Source organism: Filicampus tigris, chromosome 12 (genome assembly GCF_054856515.1).
Source record: "Filicampus tigris isolate MCC_2025a chromosome 12, RoL_Ftig_1.0, whole genome shotgun sequence".
Taxonomy (NCBI): domain Eukaryota; kingdom Metazoa; phylum Chordata; class Actinopteri; order Syngnathiformes; family Syngnathidae; genus Filicampus; species Filicampus tigris.
In genome coordinates, this window is record NC_141228.1 from 2,108,254 (window position 1) to 2,123,848 (window position 15,595).

The 15,595-nt window shown below is 42.5% G+C and overlaps 1 protein-coding gene across 2 annotated transcripts; it reads left to right on the plus strand.

The window, feature by feature from the left end:
* The first annotated feature begins 330 nt into the window (after positions 1–330).
* Positions 331–14,659, plus strand: meltf (melanotransferrin). Of its 2 annotated transcripts, none has more exons than XM_086047436.1 (16): positions 331–805; positions 3,903–4,057; positions 5,282–5,381; positions 5,742–5,927; positions 6,027–6,183; positions 6,329–6,396; positions 6,496–6,680; positions 8,211–8,376; positions 8,593–8,738; positions 8,837–8,933; positions 9,013–9,207; positions 9,324–9,477; positions 10,958–11,025; positions 11,130–11,290; positions 13,540–13,732; positions 13,820–14,659. In XM_086047436.1, the coding sequence occupies exons 1-16, from the start codon at positions 757–759 to the stop codon at positions 13,879–13,881; spliced, it is 2,142 nt and encodes a 713-aa protein (XP_085903562.1). In that variant the 5' UTR covers positions 331–756; the 3' UTR covers positions 13,882–14,659. The 2 variants fall into 2 exon arrangements, with proteins under 2 accessions (XP_085903562.1, XP_085903561.1); XM_086047435.1 differs by having other exon boundaries at positions 11,103–11,290; positions 13,820–14,657.
* Positions 14,660–15,595: the final 936 nt, after the last annotated feature.

Below are 15,595 nucleotides of genomic sequence, written 5' to 3' on the forward strand. Positions count from 1 at the left end.
AACTTAATATTGACCTATAAGTGAAGCCCATGTACTATGTAGGTCACTCTACTGCTCTTTTGTGTGTAGTAAAGACAAAATGAAAATTTAGAAAGCAGGGTAAACAGTGTCAACAGTGTTGCCTATTCCCACACAGAGTGAGTCACAAATACATTTCCAGCCGTCAGTCTGTACGTTTATATGTGCTGCGTGAGTGGAAAAGCCCCACAGTCGCAGAGGTGAGGACTGTAAAAGACTTCTCTGTTCACACTCTGGTCTGCAGCTAGGCTACGCTGGCACTGTGAGGTGGCACATTTCTTGGAGTAATTTTGAGTCTGCTCATTTCTGATTAAGGGGAAAACGAACATCCATCATCAAGTCATTTTATTTAGGGGACCTTTCTATATTTCACTTGGCTTGTTATTGAACGTCCAGCGGACATCTTTCCATCCATCCATTGTCTGTGCCGCTTATCCTCATAGGGGTAGGTTGAAGGCAAAAAGTGAGGTTGTGAGCTACTGAATATTTGCCATGTTTGCCCCCGTCTGTAGTTAGTCAGCTTCAACTGCACAGCAGTAATAAACCAGACCTAGTGAGCTTGGCTGCCACTTATGTATCCTGCCTGTTACAACGCAGTGAAGTTGTGCAACATCATTTCAGAACATCATCTCAGGACTTTGACCAGGTTACAGATATATACCGAGATATAACTTGCACTTGGACTGAAGAGTCAGCACAGAAGACTTTGACACACTAAGAGGAAAGAAGTACGTGATCATGACCATGTGGAGCACAGCGGGAGCCTTCCTGTTAATTCTTCATGCTGGTAAGAGATACTGTATGTTTAGTTGCAGTAAATATACGTATATCCATTCAAATGACTCATATATCTGTTCACTAAGAATGCATCTGCATTTTTGATGAACTGGGGGGTAAAAACAACTTCTATCATGATAACAAAAAGTAACTTCATCCATGATTTGTTTTTGTGGTGGCCAAGACTCTGGGGGTCTGCATAACAAAAATTTGGAAATACATTATCAACAATCAAAATCCATTTTTATATTGGATAAAATTCACAGCTACTTATGCACACACACATTCACAGTTACTCATTTTCAGGATATGTTATTTCAAAGACTCAATGGCAATTCATTTGAAAGTTATGTAAAAAAAAAAAAAAAAAAAAGGAATGACAGAAATGGACAAATGTCCTATTACATTGACAATACAAGTGCACATTTAAATGTAAATATTGCTATTTTTTTGGTCTTAATGTCATTAAGCTTCTAATTTGTAAATTAGTCACACATTCAAAGAAAACTGAATGCGCATTTAAAATATTGGCAAGACCAATTACAAAAATTTGTTTTCAGTTTTAAACAGGTTTCAATAGCTGTAATTTCAAATAAACCGTAAAATACATCAAACTGTAATATATGTTGTTTCTCTTAAGAAGGCATTCTTCTTGAATGGTACAGAGGGCTCCATGAAATTGTGTTTTTTTCCCGCAAGATGCTCTGCATCCACTCTTGCCCTTTTTACTCATCTACTCCTTTTTTTTGTTACCTTTTAAATTTTTATATTGTCTATGGGTGGTGGTGGGGGGGATATTTTTCAAAATGTGAAGCACTTTGAGTTGCATGGTAATGTATGAATGCGTATCTCCCGAAAGGCGTAATGAATGTGGTTAACTCACTGCTTTGTGGATGGAGAGTTGTCTGCCAAAAACCTGAGGCCGCATCCAATGACGTAAACATGGTGGCGCCACACAGTTTTGCAGTGATTTCTTCAGCAGTTGGGAGGACATACCTCTCTCTCTTCACAGCCTCATTTAACTTTTTCAAATCCACACAGATGCGCACTTGGCCAGTTCGTCTCTGGACAGGCACCATAGGTGCGCACCAGTCTGTTGGTTTGGTTACTTTTTCAATAACCCCATTTTTCTCCATGCGCTGCAATTCCTCTTTTACTTTCTCCAAAAGAGGCAGGGGAATTCATCGAGCCGTATGGACTGCATATGGTTCTGCGTTATCTTTAAGTTGTATTTTGACTGGCTCTGTCTTGAGAGTTCCATGCTCACCAAATGCATTGTGCTCTTCCTCAATGTGTTTCACTAGTCCCATTGCACATGCTGTCTCTTTTTCTCGCAAGTTGTTCGATGTCTGGCTGTGGATCACATAGACTGGAAATGAATAGTACTTTTTCTTGTAATTTGCATTTGCTTGGAATTTTCCAACACAGTTTACCTAACCTCAAGGGCTGTTCATGGGCGGAATATTGGACTGCACAAATTTCTGCTCAGGGACTAACCTGCTGAATGTCTCTTCCTCCATGATGTTTAAATCTGCCCCGGTATCAATTTTAAATTTAACTGGTGTTGTGCCGATGACAATTTCTACAGTCCATTGATCATTCTCTCTGCTCGTGTCTGTGACAACCCCAAGGAAATATGGGCTCTGTGAAACAGTCTCTGCATCTGTCACTTCTCTGACAGATTTACTGTGGCACATTCTTTTTATTTTTCCACTGCTGTTTTCCTTTGTATTTGGTTTTAGCACTTGAGAACTCCTGCACCGCTGCGCACGCTTCTCCCTGCTCGTGCACTTGTCTTGTCACCTCCTCAGACTGGCATACTGCCTGAATAGTTTGGGCGAGTGTGAGCTGTGTCTCTAACTGCAGTTTACGAGACAACTCTTTGTCACTGATTCCCACCACTATGCGATCTCTGATGTGTTCCTCTCTGTGTGTTTCAAAGTCACAATGTTCTGATAGTTCATATAGAGCTCTAATAAACATTTAGACTTTCTCATCGGGTGTCCACTGATAGTGTAGTGGTACACACGCCTGAGTTGTGTGCGGGCAGCGTGGGATCAATTCCCGCTCAGTGACAGTGTCTATGTGTGCCCTGCGACTGGCTGGCGACCAGTTCGGGGTGTAGTCTGCCTTCGCCCATTGACGGCTGGGATAGGCTCCAGCAACTCCCCGCGACCCTGTATAGGATAAGCGGTTTGGAAGATGACATGACATGACTTTCTCATCGGGTAGCTGTACTCTCTGTTGGAAACACGCTCACTCGTGGATAACATTCCTTTTCGGGTAGAAGTATTCGTCCTATTTTCCTAACACGACGTCGAATTCCTCCTTGTCCGCCTTGTCCGCAAAAGTGAATGCTTTGAAAATATTTTCTGAAAATATTCCGGGCCCATGGCGTATATCAGAGAGCTTACTTGTACATCGCAATCCTCTTTATTCAGTTTCGTAGCCACTCGAAAACGCTGGAACCGCTGCTTCCAATCAGCCCAATCCGTCGGTCGGTCGAAGGGAAAGTTTCCCTTAAACTTTGCCATTTTCGCAAAGCTGCACGTCCGTTGCCAACGTCTGACACCACGTAAAGTAATTCAATGTCCGCACAAGTATTTCAAGCTGTCAACAAAGCTTTACGTGTCGCTTGGGAAAACAGTACAGTCCAGCATCAACGGTAACATCAAAAATAATAATGAGCCTGTTCGCGGGTGTTGCCCCGGTAACCCATTAGCATCTGTTTACGGCATGTCGTATTACTGTCGTACAGTCCAGTGCATATTGTCCTTATATGACAGATCTGAATTTCAAATTATTCAGTCATTTTATTTGAATATACGATGTGTCGGGACAGGAGGATTGTGCTCAGTGAGCAAAATCTTCAGGCCCACCCTGATTTTTCCAGGCCCACCCAATAGCCATGTCCTGATTCCGCCCCTGGATTGCAGTAGTTCAGTTTAATCACAATGTTGTTCCCATTCACCTCAAAATATTGCTTCTGTACCTTGTGACTTTTGATTTTGGTCAAACTCTTGACATTCCCTGCGAATTGGCAAAGGAAATGATGAGTGATATCCAATAAACGTGAGCAAAGCTGGTGTATATCTCTGTCTGCTCAGTGTGTGGTCAGAGCAGCATCAGGTGGTGCACCATCTCGGACGCTGAGCAGAAAAAATGTGAGGCCATGTCCTTGGCTTTTGCCGAATCCTCCATCCGACCATCGCTCAGCTGCGTTCGTGGAACCACAGTGGAAAACTGCGTGCAGAAGCTCCAGGTTGGATACTGACTTATCATCACGCTCAGGGCTTTAAATAACCCACTTAAGACAGAAGTCAACCCAAACATATTTTTTTCAATATGTTCCCAGCAGGCCCACTAGTTGGCATTCTGATTGATTTGGCATTTGTGGAATATGAGGTAAGCAGCAAAATGCACTCGTTTTTGCCATCTCTGGGGGCAGCCATTTTGTCTCCTGTTGACTGAAAATTACATCAAAACTGCTCACAACGACCAATCACGGCTGACCTGTTTTCTGAATCTGAGCCGTGATTGGTCATTGTGAGCAGTTGTGATGTCATTTTCAATCGACAGAAGACAAAATGGCCGTCCCCAGAGATAGCTAAAAACTAGTGGATTAACACTTATTCCACAAACGCAATATTTATCAGAATGCCCTGTTTCAACTAGTGGGCTTGCATAGAACATATTATTGAAAAAAAAATGTTTGTACTGACTTCCCCTTTAAGTCAACCCTAAAATTGTCTTTATGTTCTATGCAATCCCACTAGTCTAAACACAGCGTTCTGATTAATACTGTGTTTGTGGAATATGAGTTAAGCAGTAAAAGCCACGTGTTTTTGTTCATCTCAGGGGGCACCCATTTTGTCACTTCTGTCAACTGAAAATGACATCACAGTTGCTCAGGTAACTACCAATCACAGCTCAGCTTCAGAAAACAGATGAGCTGTGATTGGTTGTTACCTGAGCCCTGAGCATCTGTGATGTCATTTTCACTTGACAGAAAGTGGCAAAATGGCCAACCCCAGCGATGGCTAAAAACAGGTGGATTAATCCTTATTCCACAAACGCAATATTTATCAGAATGCTGTGTTTAGACAAATGGAGATGCATAGAAGATATTATTGTAAGGAAAATTTTTGTGACTTTCCTTTTAAGGAACCAGATACCAGGACTCCCTGTGTGATTTTGTGTCATCTGTGTGTGAATGTGGCAACTTTGTAAAAAGGTGCTACATACCTGATGAATACTTTTGACCGTTTGTCTCACAAAACTTTTCAACACATTTGGTAGTGTGTAAAAAGAAAGAAAGACAATTTGTAGCCTGATATGTTCCTTGCACTAAACAAGTCCTATGTTAATTTTCACCAACATGAAACAAATAAATTGTCTCCATAATATTTGCATTGGCTTGGTCTATCTATGTTGTTGCTGTTTTTAATTTTATTTATCTTTTTGTATTTCCTTGTTACGTCTGTAGGGAAAGGAAGTTGATGCTTTGTCCATGTTTGCCTCTGACATCTACAACCTGGGGAAGAGTGCCTCATTCAAGATAGCTGCCAGTGAATCAAAGGCTGATCGTAAGATTGTTTATCTCCAATGCATGCTCCCCTCATATAGTTCAATAGCCTCATATCATTTTCACAAGCTCAAAGTGTATAATGAACATGATGCATTTCAGTCCGTGCCCTCTTTAATAGTTGTGTTAAAAAAAAAGCACATGACTACAATGACAAGGTTCATAAGTGTTTTTTTAACAAAAGGTGAATAACCTCCATCCATCTTGAGTTACTGGATTATTTTTTTCCACTTATGGTTGCACATTTGTCACTCTTGTTGTTAGCCTTTGACTGGTGATAACGCGTTTGCCCTGAGTCATCTCGTCTTGCTTTTATATGCTTTTCCGGATCTCACTGTTTATACTGTATTTGTCACCTCAGGTACCGGGGCCTCTTACTTTGCAGTTGCGGTTGTGAAAAAGGCCACTTCTGGCATCAACATCAATAACTTGGAAGGGAAAAAGAGCTGCCACACTGGGAAAGGCCGAACAGCCGGATGGAAGATGCCCATTGGACATTTCATAGACCAGGGCTACATGTCAGTCATGGGCTGTGACTTCTCACAGGGTAGGAACCTTTTATTATTAAAGAGCCTTCAGAAACATGCCCTGAAACTTTCTTTGTATGTGTGTCTGTGTGCACTTGTGCGCGTGCGGGCATGATCAGGTGTGGCCAAGTTTTTTAGTAGCAGCTGTGTTCCGGGAGCAAATGAGGTGGGCGATCCCGCATCTTTGTGCCAACTGTGTGTTGGCGATGAAAGAGGACAACACAAATGTGAGGCGAGCATAAATGAACGATATTACAGCTATGAAGGAGCTTTCAGGTAACATACTGCAACTCTGCAACATTGAAATGGCTTGAGAAAGGGGTTTAGGAATACTAAGGATTCGTCTTACAAATGGATTTTACAAATTAATTTTGCAAAGAAATTATAAATGGATTGCTCCCACTTTGATTGTCCCCATTAGGTGCCTGGCTGAAGGTGCAGGAGATGTCGCTTTTATCAAACACACAACAGTTGAAGAGAATACAGATGGTAAGGATTTACCTAATTTCATCGCTAGCTATATCATAAGGACAAAGTACTGAAGGACACCATGAGTGACTTGGTCTGTAACCGCTTAATTTTCTCCAGGTAACGGCCCTGAATGGGCCCATAAATACATGTCAGCAGACTATGAGCTATTGTGTCGTGATGGAAGAAGACTTCCCGTCAGTCAGTGGAAGACTTGCAATCTGGTCCGCATTCCATTTCGAGGCATTGTGGTTGGCGATCACATCACTCCGTCTGTGGTGTTTAACATGCTTGCTGAGGGACTGGTAAGTCCAAATATCTCACCCATTTGAAGTTACAATCGCCTGAAACAACTTCATTTACTAAAAAAAATAGGTTTGGCATTCATATTGTATTGTTTATTGCATGTGTTTTTCACAAATGTGTACTTTTATTTGCTATTGTGGTGTTGTTATAATTTGGATTACAGATGAATATTTCAAATGTTGTTATACTCACTAACAGAAACATACACTCTTAAAACTGATGGGTCAAAAGTAACCCAAATGGGCTGAGTCGAAAAGAAACTGAGCTGGGTTATTCACAGTATAACGAGCGCATTCAGTTGAGAATTTGACCCAGCATGTTGGGTCAAGATTTTGATCCACCAAGGTGTAGAAACTGCCCATACTGATGAGGTAAAGCTACCAAGAAATGGGCTACCAGGTTATCAGTATAGCTGTGGCACAGAATTTTATTGTACAACGGATAATCTTCCTGATAAAATCCACAGCGACCCAACGAGTGTGTTAGGAAAACAGTTCAGCATTTTTTTGTGCAGCGATTAGCCACCGTGGGACCCACATCTTTCCATTGATACAGTTGCGACCCACTTTTATGAAAGTGAAGAACAATATTGTATTTCAGAGCTGGGCATTCCGTCTATGTGACGGAACGGTCCATCGGGCTGTTTTGCATTTTACTGACGGTGGACGAATGACGGGACGAATTTTAAAATAGACGGATTAAGGATCGACGGAAACCCTTTTATTCAGTTCGACATCCGTCATCAATCAGTCATTAGTCTGTTTTATGAGGCGAGGCTTCGATTGTTGCGGCGAGCGCGGTTAGGAAAATAGTAAGTTGTTGTTGCTTGGGAGACAGATTTGAGTGAGGGACCAGGCTGGGAAGAGGCTTCCAGAACGCAGTGAGTCACTATTTCTCTTCAAACTTCGTCCAGGGTGGGGAGGGGGTGTTCCACATCGCTTGTAGTAGTGAGTCTTCAATGACCGCTTATGCTTGTCTGACTGCGCTCCACTTGATTCTGCTGGGAATGTAGATGTAGAGCTTTTTGTGCCTTCGAACCACTTGTGTGACTAGGAGCCTCTCAGTTACACGGTGCTTATATAGAGAGCTGCGCTGTGCCAGCGCTTCTTTGTGATTGGTGGCCCTCGGCGGAAAAATGGCCATCCAATCAGTGTGTGCTGTGTGAGGGAGCTCTCCCATAAAGCACTGATTGGATGACCATTTCCCCGCCGCGGCCCACCAATCATAAAGAAGCGCCGGCACAGCACAGTTCTTTATATAAGCAGCATGACTGAGAGGCTCCTCTTTACACACAAGTGACTCGAAGGCAGAAAGAGCACATTCCCAGCAAAATCAAGTGGAGCGCAGTCAGAAAAGCGGAGCGGTCATTGAAGAAACACTGCAACAGATCCATGTAATTTTACACAAGGTGTCCATGTCCCACCCACAATGACTCAGCTGCACATTTTGTTTTAGTGTGTATTACTGAGTAATGGTGATTCATCATGACATTTGACAAAGTATTATTCATTAGTCCTTCCTATCTGCAGGAGAAGTCTGGATTCAACATGTTTTCCTCAAAGCCTTATGGAACAGGAACGTTGCTCTTTTCGGAGTCCTCCGTCATGTTTCAGAGCTCCGAGTATGATGACCCAAAGAAATGGATGGGTCAGCTCTATCATAATGCCATGAGTGCCATGGACTGTAAACCTCCAGGTACCGATTCCTTTTGTTTGCATCCATTTGCATGCAAACATACCGCCATGACCGACAGGAGAGGTAATAGGTAGGGGAGTGAAATGTGTCAAAAGAAGCAGCAGGAGAGGAGATATTTATGTACACCCACCTCCCCACTAGATCGACCCTATCATACCTAACATACCACAGTTTCTGCTTATCAACTTACCTGTTCACCTGTCAATCTATCAATAGAAAGCACTTTGCGGTGGTGTGTACTGTCGGCGGGCGAGCAGCAGAAATGTGCTGCGATGGGTTTTGCCTTTCAAGGTAAAGGGCTTACTCCGAGCGTCAACTGTATCTATGGCGACTCTGTGACAGACTGCATGGAAAAAATAAAGGTAAAGTGCTGGGATTAGCAACAGACATTTTTGTCATTTTAAAAAGGTCTTACAAATGTCTGAATTATAAACACAAACATGTACTACTTGCTTCTCAGAACCACAAAGCTGATGCCATCACTCTGGATGGAGGTTATATCTATACAGCTGGCAAGGACTATGGCTTGGTACCCGCTACTGGAGAGAGCTATACAGGTACATAGAAGACATAGAGTGACGCAAAAAGACATAGCCAAGGTACACCACAGACTGACATTTTTTTACATTCCTCCAGCGGATCGGGATGGCTCCAACTATTATGCAGTTGCGGTGGTGAAAAAGACTAGCTATGACATTAGGAGTCTTGATGATCTGAAAGGCCTTCGCTCCTGTCACACGGGATTCGGTCGCACAGCTGGTTGGAATGTTCCTGTATCAACCCTGATAGAGAAAGGCCTGATCAGCCCTAAACATTGCCATATACCCCAAGGTCAGTGTCTGTAATAGCAACTGACCTGTACAATGAAATAACTCATTGTGCACAAATCATCTCTGACCAAGTGAAAAATCACTGTCACTGAATAGTTTTCTTCCCATGGTACATAGCGGTGGCTGGGTTCTTCAAGCAGAGCTGTGTACCTGGTGCTAATCAGCCCGGTTTCCCAATCAACCTGTGTGGCTTGTGTTTCGGAGACAGCTCAGGGCAGAACAAATGTGAGAAAGGAAAGGACCTGTATGATGGATACGACGGTGCCTTCAGGTACAAAAATCATACCAAACCCGCTTCTTAATCAATACATTTGATTTCCTATCACTGAATATGGTTCTACACTATACGTTTGGTGGTTAACAAAGGTGGGCATTTTACTAAAGTTTGCCGGTCAGTCATTCGTCATCCGTCAGCAGCCTGGGTACCCGTCCGTTGTCTGTCAATCCGTCATTTTTTACAAGATGGACCAAACTGTAATGTTCTGTTGGTCAGTCAGTCATGTTATTTTAACCACGCTTCCATCAGTGAACGTCAATGGTCCGTCATTCCGTCAATTGTCAATCTGGGGAAAAAAAGGTCCAACAAATGAAAAATCCATCCATCCATCTGAACCGATTTGGTTAAAATGGTAAATGTAGTGCACTAGCTACATCATAATGTGTCGGCTTGCTGCTCAAACAGCTTTACACTCACATCTGACATCTCACATAGTCTACACTTATTTGCCAATCTATTGAACTATTAAGTTTGAGCCTGCCTTAAAATGTAACTCTTCAAAGTTTTACTTTAAAGTTTTTCTTACCTTAACCAGAATCCCATGTCACATTGTTTCCAAAGGTATAATCCTGGTGGATTAAAATGCTTCTTAGTCCTTGTGCAAAACGAAATAAGGTTGCCATGACAATAAATTAATGTTGTTTCTCAGACTTCAGCGTCTTTTTCTTCTTCTCCTTTTTCTTCTTTTCCTGTCTTTTAGAGGTTGGTAAACAACTTTAGGTGCATTACTGCCACCTACTGAAATGGAGTTTGGGCCTACAAAATACTGTTTCACAACCTCCTAACGTACTCTTTCCAAAAATAAAAATAGAAATGTAAAATTTAACTCATAAAAACTTCTCTGTAAAACTGTCTCTGTATACAAAGCTACTTTATTACCCTTTAGCTCATTTATTAGTTGTTGCTCTCAGCCTGACTAACTCATGATTCTCTGCCTTCAACACAACACAAGTGAGACAGGCGGGTCGCGTTTCCGTCTCTCGTCAGCAAAACGGGGGTCCGTCAATGATGGACTGTGAGTTCCGTCGGGACTTGACCAGGTTAGTGATGATAACAACTGAAGGACAAAAATCCACTTCCGTCTGTGCTTAGTCCATCTTTCTTTTATAAGTTTCCTGTCTAACGTCAGCAAAAACGGTGCCCGTCTTTGACGGACAGACGGCCCGGTCCGTCAGTCAGACGGAATGCCCACCTCTGTTGGTTAGCACGTCTACCTCAGTTTCGAATGTCTGCTCATGCCCCCCTGTGTGAAGTTAGCACCATCTCTCCGTGCTTGCGGGAGTTTTCTCAGAGTACTCTGACTTCCCCGCACTTTACAAAAACGTTCATGTCAGGTTAAATGAAGATTATAAATTGGTCATAGGTGTGATAGGTGTGATTAACCCTTATGAGAACAAGGGCTGTAAACAAATTTAGGTTCTCATGCCTAAAATGCCTAATTTTGAAAAAAATCATAAGAATTTGTTCCATTCAGGTGTCTGGCAACGGGAGATGGAGATGTGGCTTTCATCAAGCATTCTACTGTGTTCCAAAATACTGATGGTACAAGCAGAACCTCTATCACACAATTATTACATTTTAAATGATTCCTCACATGAAGCTGTTGTATGGTTACATAGGGAACTCTACTGAAACTTGGGCTACAGATCTGCTGTCAAAAGACTTCCAGCTGCTGTGTCCGCATAGCACCAAAGCCGAGGTCACTCAGTATAAATACTGTCATCTGGCGCGGGTCCCCTCTCATGCCGTAATGGTGCGGCCTGACACCAACATCCACGCAATCTATGGGCTCCTGGACCGTGCACAGGTACTATAGAGAGGAACTTTTCATATTCTCAAGGGAGTCTGTTTACTATGGACATACAATATATAGTACAACTCTGTGTGGCACTTAAAGGGACTGTCAGAATTGAAAATGGAGATACAGATGGGTTTTTTTTCAGTTCAGTGTTGTCTGACGTGGGGTTGGCGTTTTCCACCCATGCTTGTGTGCACACTGCTTCTTTGCTTAAAAAAAACAACAAAACACTGCTTCTGCTTCTTTGATCACGGTTAGGGCAAGCGAGGCATTTAAAACCAGTCAGAATATTTACAGAGACTGAAGTGGGAATGAGTAGACATTCACATTTATTTGGATGAGGAATGGCCACAGTTTTTCGACCGATGACACGCCGTGGAACTTAACAGCCGAAACGGTACGTTCCAATGCGGCCACACTCGGCTGTGCAGTCAGCCTCCTCGCTGGAACGTTTTGTTTGCTGAACATTGACGCTTGTGCGATGAGGTCTTACCTCACTCTCACGCCGCTTCACTTGCGGCGAAAATGGCGGCTGCAAGTGGTGTCGGACAACACACATGACTGCTTGGGAGGAAACCCCGCGACATGAAGACACAGGCTCATGATCACCTCCACACGCTGCGCGGACAGTAAGGAGCTAATGTTGTTGTGCGTTAGCCTTTTGTTTTAACGGCCTGAAGCTAGTTGTTGCTATTAGCTGTACTGTTATCCTACTGTTAGCTGGGGAGGGGAGGGGAGGGAAGGGGAGGGGATAAAGATCTGTGCTTGCCTGATTGCTTGTCCACTGCTAGTCGCCATCTGCCTCCCGAGAGTTGACACGAGTTTAGCATCGCTAAATGTCCGAAATATAAACCAGTCGGGGTTCGTGTGCGTATTCATGCTCTTGTCCGCTTCAGCCTGTGTAAGTGGAGAAGTGATCGCCACGGTATTTTTGATTTTGTGGAGGTGATCATGATGAGATCACGTTTTATGTGAATAAATCCAAACTATTGTGCAGAACACTTTTATATACTTTCACAGGTTGAAGTGGACAAGAGTAGTCATGTGCATTTGCATTTTGGTGCCGTTTTAGACAACAGAACTGACAAAGCGAGCAATATTACCACGCTTGGCTCTCTCCCGTGACGTAGACAGCCGAGACCGAAAACATAACATAAGCCACGCCCCCAAAAGGGGCGGGGAAATTTGTCATGAACCTAATCACAAAAAAAGCCCTTGAATCACTACAGAGTCTTTTGAGGTGGGCATTTTAGTACTGATGTCGTTTTTACATGCAAACCTATAATATAAGTGCCATTGTTAAGCTCATCCAAGTGTCCCTTTAAAGTGCTTCTGTCCTTACATTCTGTCGGTCCCCGCCCACATTAGAAAAAAAAACAAAAACCCCATGCACTCAAAGCTCATTAGCTGGCTAATTTCCTATGCACATCCACTTACCGGCTTGGAGTATCGTGAGTGGATTGAATTGTTTACAACTGTTTAACCAAGATAGCATTTAGCTGCCAACACAAGAGCGTCGTGATGTGATGATGATGCAGACCAGAGTAAGCCTGGGGACATCACGAAAACATTTAAGATTGCATAATAACGCAATACTATTGCCTTTTATTGGAAAACTGTTGTGTTTGATAAAAATAATCATTGCAACAAAACAAAATTGCTATCCAGCTTTTTCCTCGTCATTGAAATGGACGTACACTAGAGGGCAGACTATGCCTGTGAGAACAATACTGCAGGAGGGAACCCACATGAAAAAAAGCTGTGTTGTGGAGGCTTAGCATACCTGTCAACTTACACGTTTTCCGCGTATTTTATACGTTTTTTGATCATTTCAAATTGTGTACGCCGTATAACAATTTTTGTACGGCGAAAAAATAAAACAAAAACTCGTTTTTTGTTAGACCGATCTCATCTTGCCCGTTTCGGCTCTAATCCGGAGCGTCCGTTAGCGAATACGACTGCAAACTTCGGCCGACTTTCACGAGCAAATCACCCCCACACACGCACACATAACCCCACCGCCACCTGGGGTACTGGGATGTCTCTGGGCGGGATTGCCCATCTCTCTTCAAATCTGTGAACGATCACCCACCCGTCAGCAACAATAGGCCTCAACTTCCCTGATAAGATAGGTAATGAATGGATATCTTGACCCATTCCAACAGCACATTTCTGCCCCATTTTCAAAGAACCTGTCTCGCCTTATCACTTTTTTTTATCCTATGAGCTTCACTGTCCTTCTCATTGTTTCTTTACAGACATATTTTGGTAGTGACACAGGTACAGAGTTCCGGATGTTCGACTCGCAGGCCTACGAGGGCACAGATCTTATCTTCAAAGACACCACCGTACGCCTTGTTGGCGTAGGTGACAGAAAGACCTACCAGGAGTGGCTTGGCCAGAACTACTTGGACTCACTGACCAACATGGAGTGTAATGCATCGTGTGCAGGTAAATGTACTACATTGCTCCAGATATTGATAATATTTAATGGTGATGTGTTAAAGTGGATTTGTTCACCTTTTCTGTGTCTTGCAGTGATTTCCTCGCTGTGGTTGGTCACTGTAGCGCTGCTCTGCTCCATGATGACTGAAATCTGAAAGTCAACATAAGCAACTTCTTCTCCTGCTCCTTTCCCTCACCCTGTTCTCTTGTCCTAATCCCTCCGTCACATAGCATTGGTTAAATACAGATACATGCTCCCACTGATGTCAACTTTTAAAATGCTTTTATGGGGCCAAGAACAAAGACTGCCACTTGTAGCTGTGAAAGAAAATGAGTGTCTCTACCACCTTGTTTACAGAAGGTGAGCTGCCATATCAGAGCATATGCTGTCACCTGTTACATTTTCAAAGGTTGGTAGCCTTACCTTTATTTTTTTTCTCCAGTAGCTTCAAGGACAGTTCCTTATTACCTATCACTAATTACGCTCGGAAAAGTGGCAATAGGCACGCAATGCAAATGGAACTTCCAGATCAACACAATTAGTTTTACTATGTTGAAATACCCTTTGTGGATTGTCTCTTTTGTGAATCTCTCAATCTGTATCTCCTGTTTTAGAGGTCTTTTTTCCGTTAGAAATATATTGATGTGTATATTCTTCTACCCAGAGATTTATTTTTATATGATGTTCAGATGCCATATCAGTGTATATGTACTGACTCATACTGTCTGAAATTAGTGCATTCTTTTCTCTGAACAGAGATTTTATTTCAGTGTGAAATATAAACCGTAACTAATATTTAGTTGCCAGGCCAGTGAGTCTGCACGGGTATTAAAGATACTGTAGTCAGCTGTGTTGTGTATCTTGTTAAAATAAATTCTGAAGCATCGAAAGGCATTTGTGTGTCATGTTTTTCGTATCACGTGCATATTGATCATAGTGAACCGTGTTCACCTCCAGAGCTGTGCAATGATTGATTGTAATAAAGATTTAAGAGAAAGATTGGAATATATCTACCTTAATAAAACAGGGTGGCGCTTGTAACCCCCCCCCAAAAAAAAAAAAAAAAAATATATATATATATATATATATATATATATATATATATATTTTTTTTTTTTTTTATATATATATATATATATATATATAACAACGTCGTAAATCTCGATGTGAACTTGCAGGTCAATGGCGGCGGGGCCAGTGAGACATGAGAGCGTTTGTTCCAGCTAGGAGCTGCGATGCTCACCGCACAGCAAAGATTACCCAACTAATTTGTAAAATGACGCGATATGCTGCCGCTTTCTTTTGTTGAGGGAAAACGGTTCGAAAAAATGTATGCTGTATATCGAGCCTGAATAGGCTACGTGGTGCCAAGTTGCAAAACAATAACACCCCAACTCGAGAGTAGCCATAACCAAATAAAAGAGTAGATACTACGAGCGTTTGAGCGGGTCAGCTATGTGGCCAATGCCTTAACTACAGACGGATGGACGTCCATAGCCACCGAATCTTACATGACTATAACGTGTATAACGTATGTGGACGAAGGACATCTCCACAGCTGTGTGCTTCATGCGCCTTGGAGGAAAGACACAGCTGAAAATTTTGCTGCTCTCCTGCGGAGTGTGATGGGTACGTGGGCACTAGAAAATAAAGCCGTCGCCTGTGTGCATGATAATGCACCTAACATATGGCGAATGAGACCCTGCTGGACTGGGAGTCGGTATCATTACTCATTACATTATTCATAATAAATGCCATGTAATGCATTGGCAAATGTATTTCTCTTTCAATTGTTCACTTTTATTCAGTCAGTTGTTGTTACATGAATAGAATTTAAATTAACAAACTGTCCTGAATGTTTGGGCAAA

What these genes read in the sequence shown, in the direction of transcription:
- meltf (XM_086047435.1), top strand. Translation starts at nt 757, where the DNA reads ATGACCATGTGGAGCACAGCGGGAGCCTTCCTGTTAATTCTTCATGCT. An exon ending in AGTTGAAGAGAATACAGATG is followed by an intron (nt 6,397 to 6,495) that starts GTAAGGATTTAC and finishes AATTTTCTCCAG; the next exon opens with GTAACGGCCCTGAATGGGCC. An exon ending in ACTGCATGGAAAAAATAAAG is followed by an intron (nt 8,739 to 8,836) that starts GTAAAGTGCTGG and finishes CTTGCTTCTCAG; the next exon opens with AACCACAAAGCTGATGCCAT.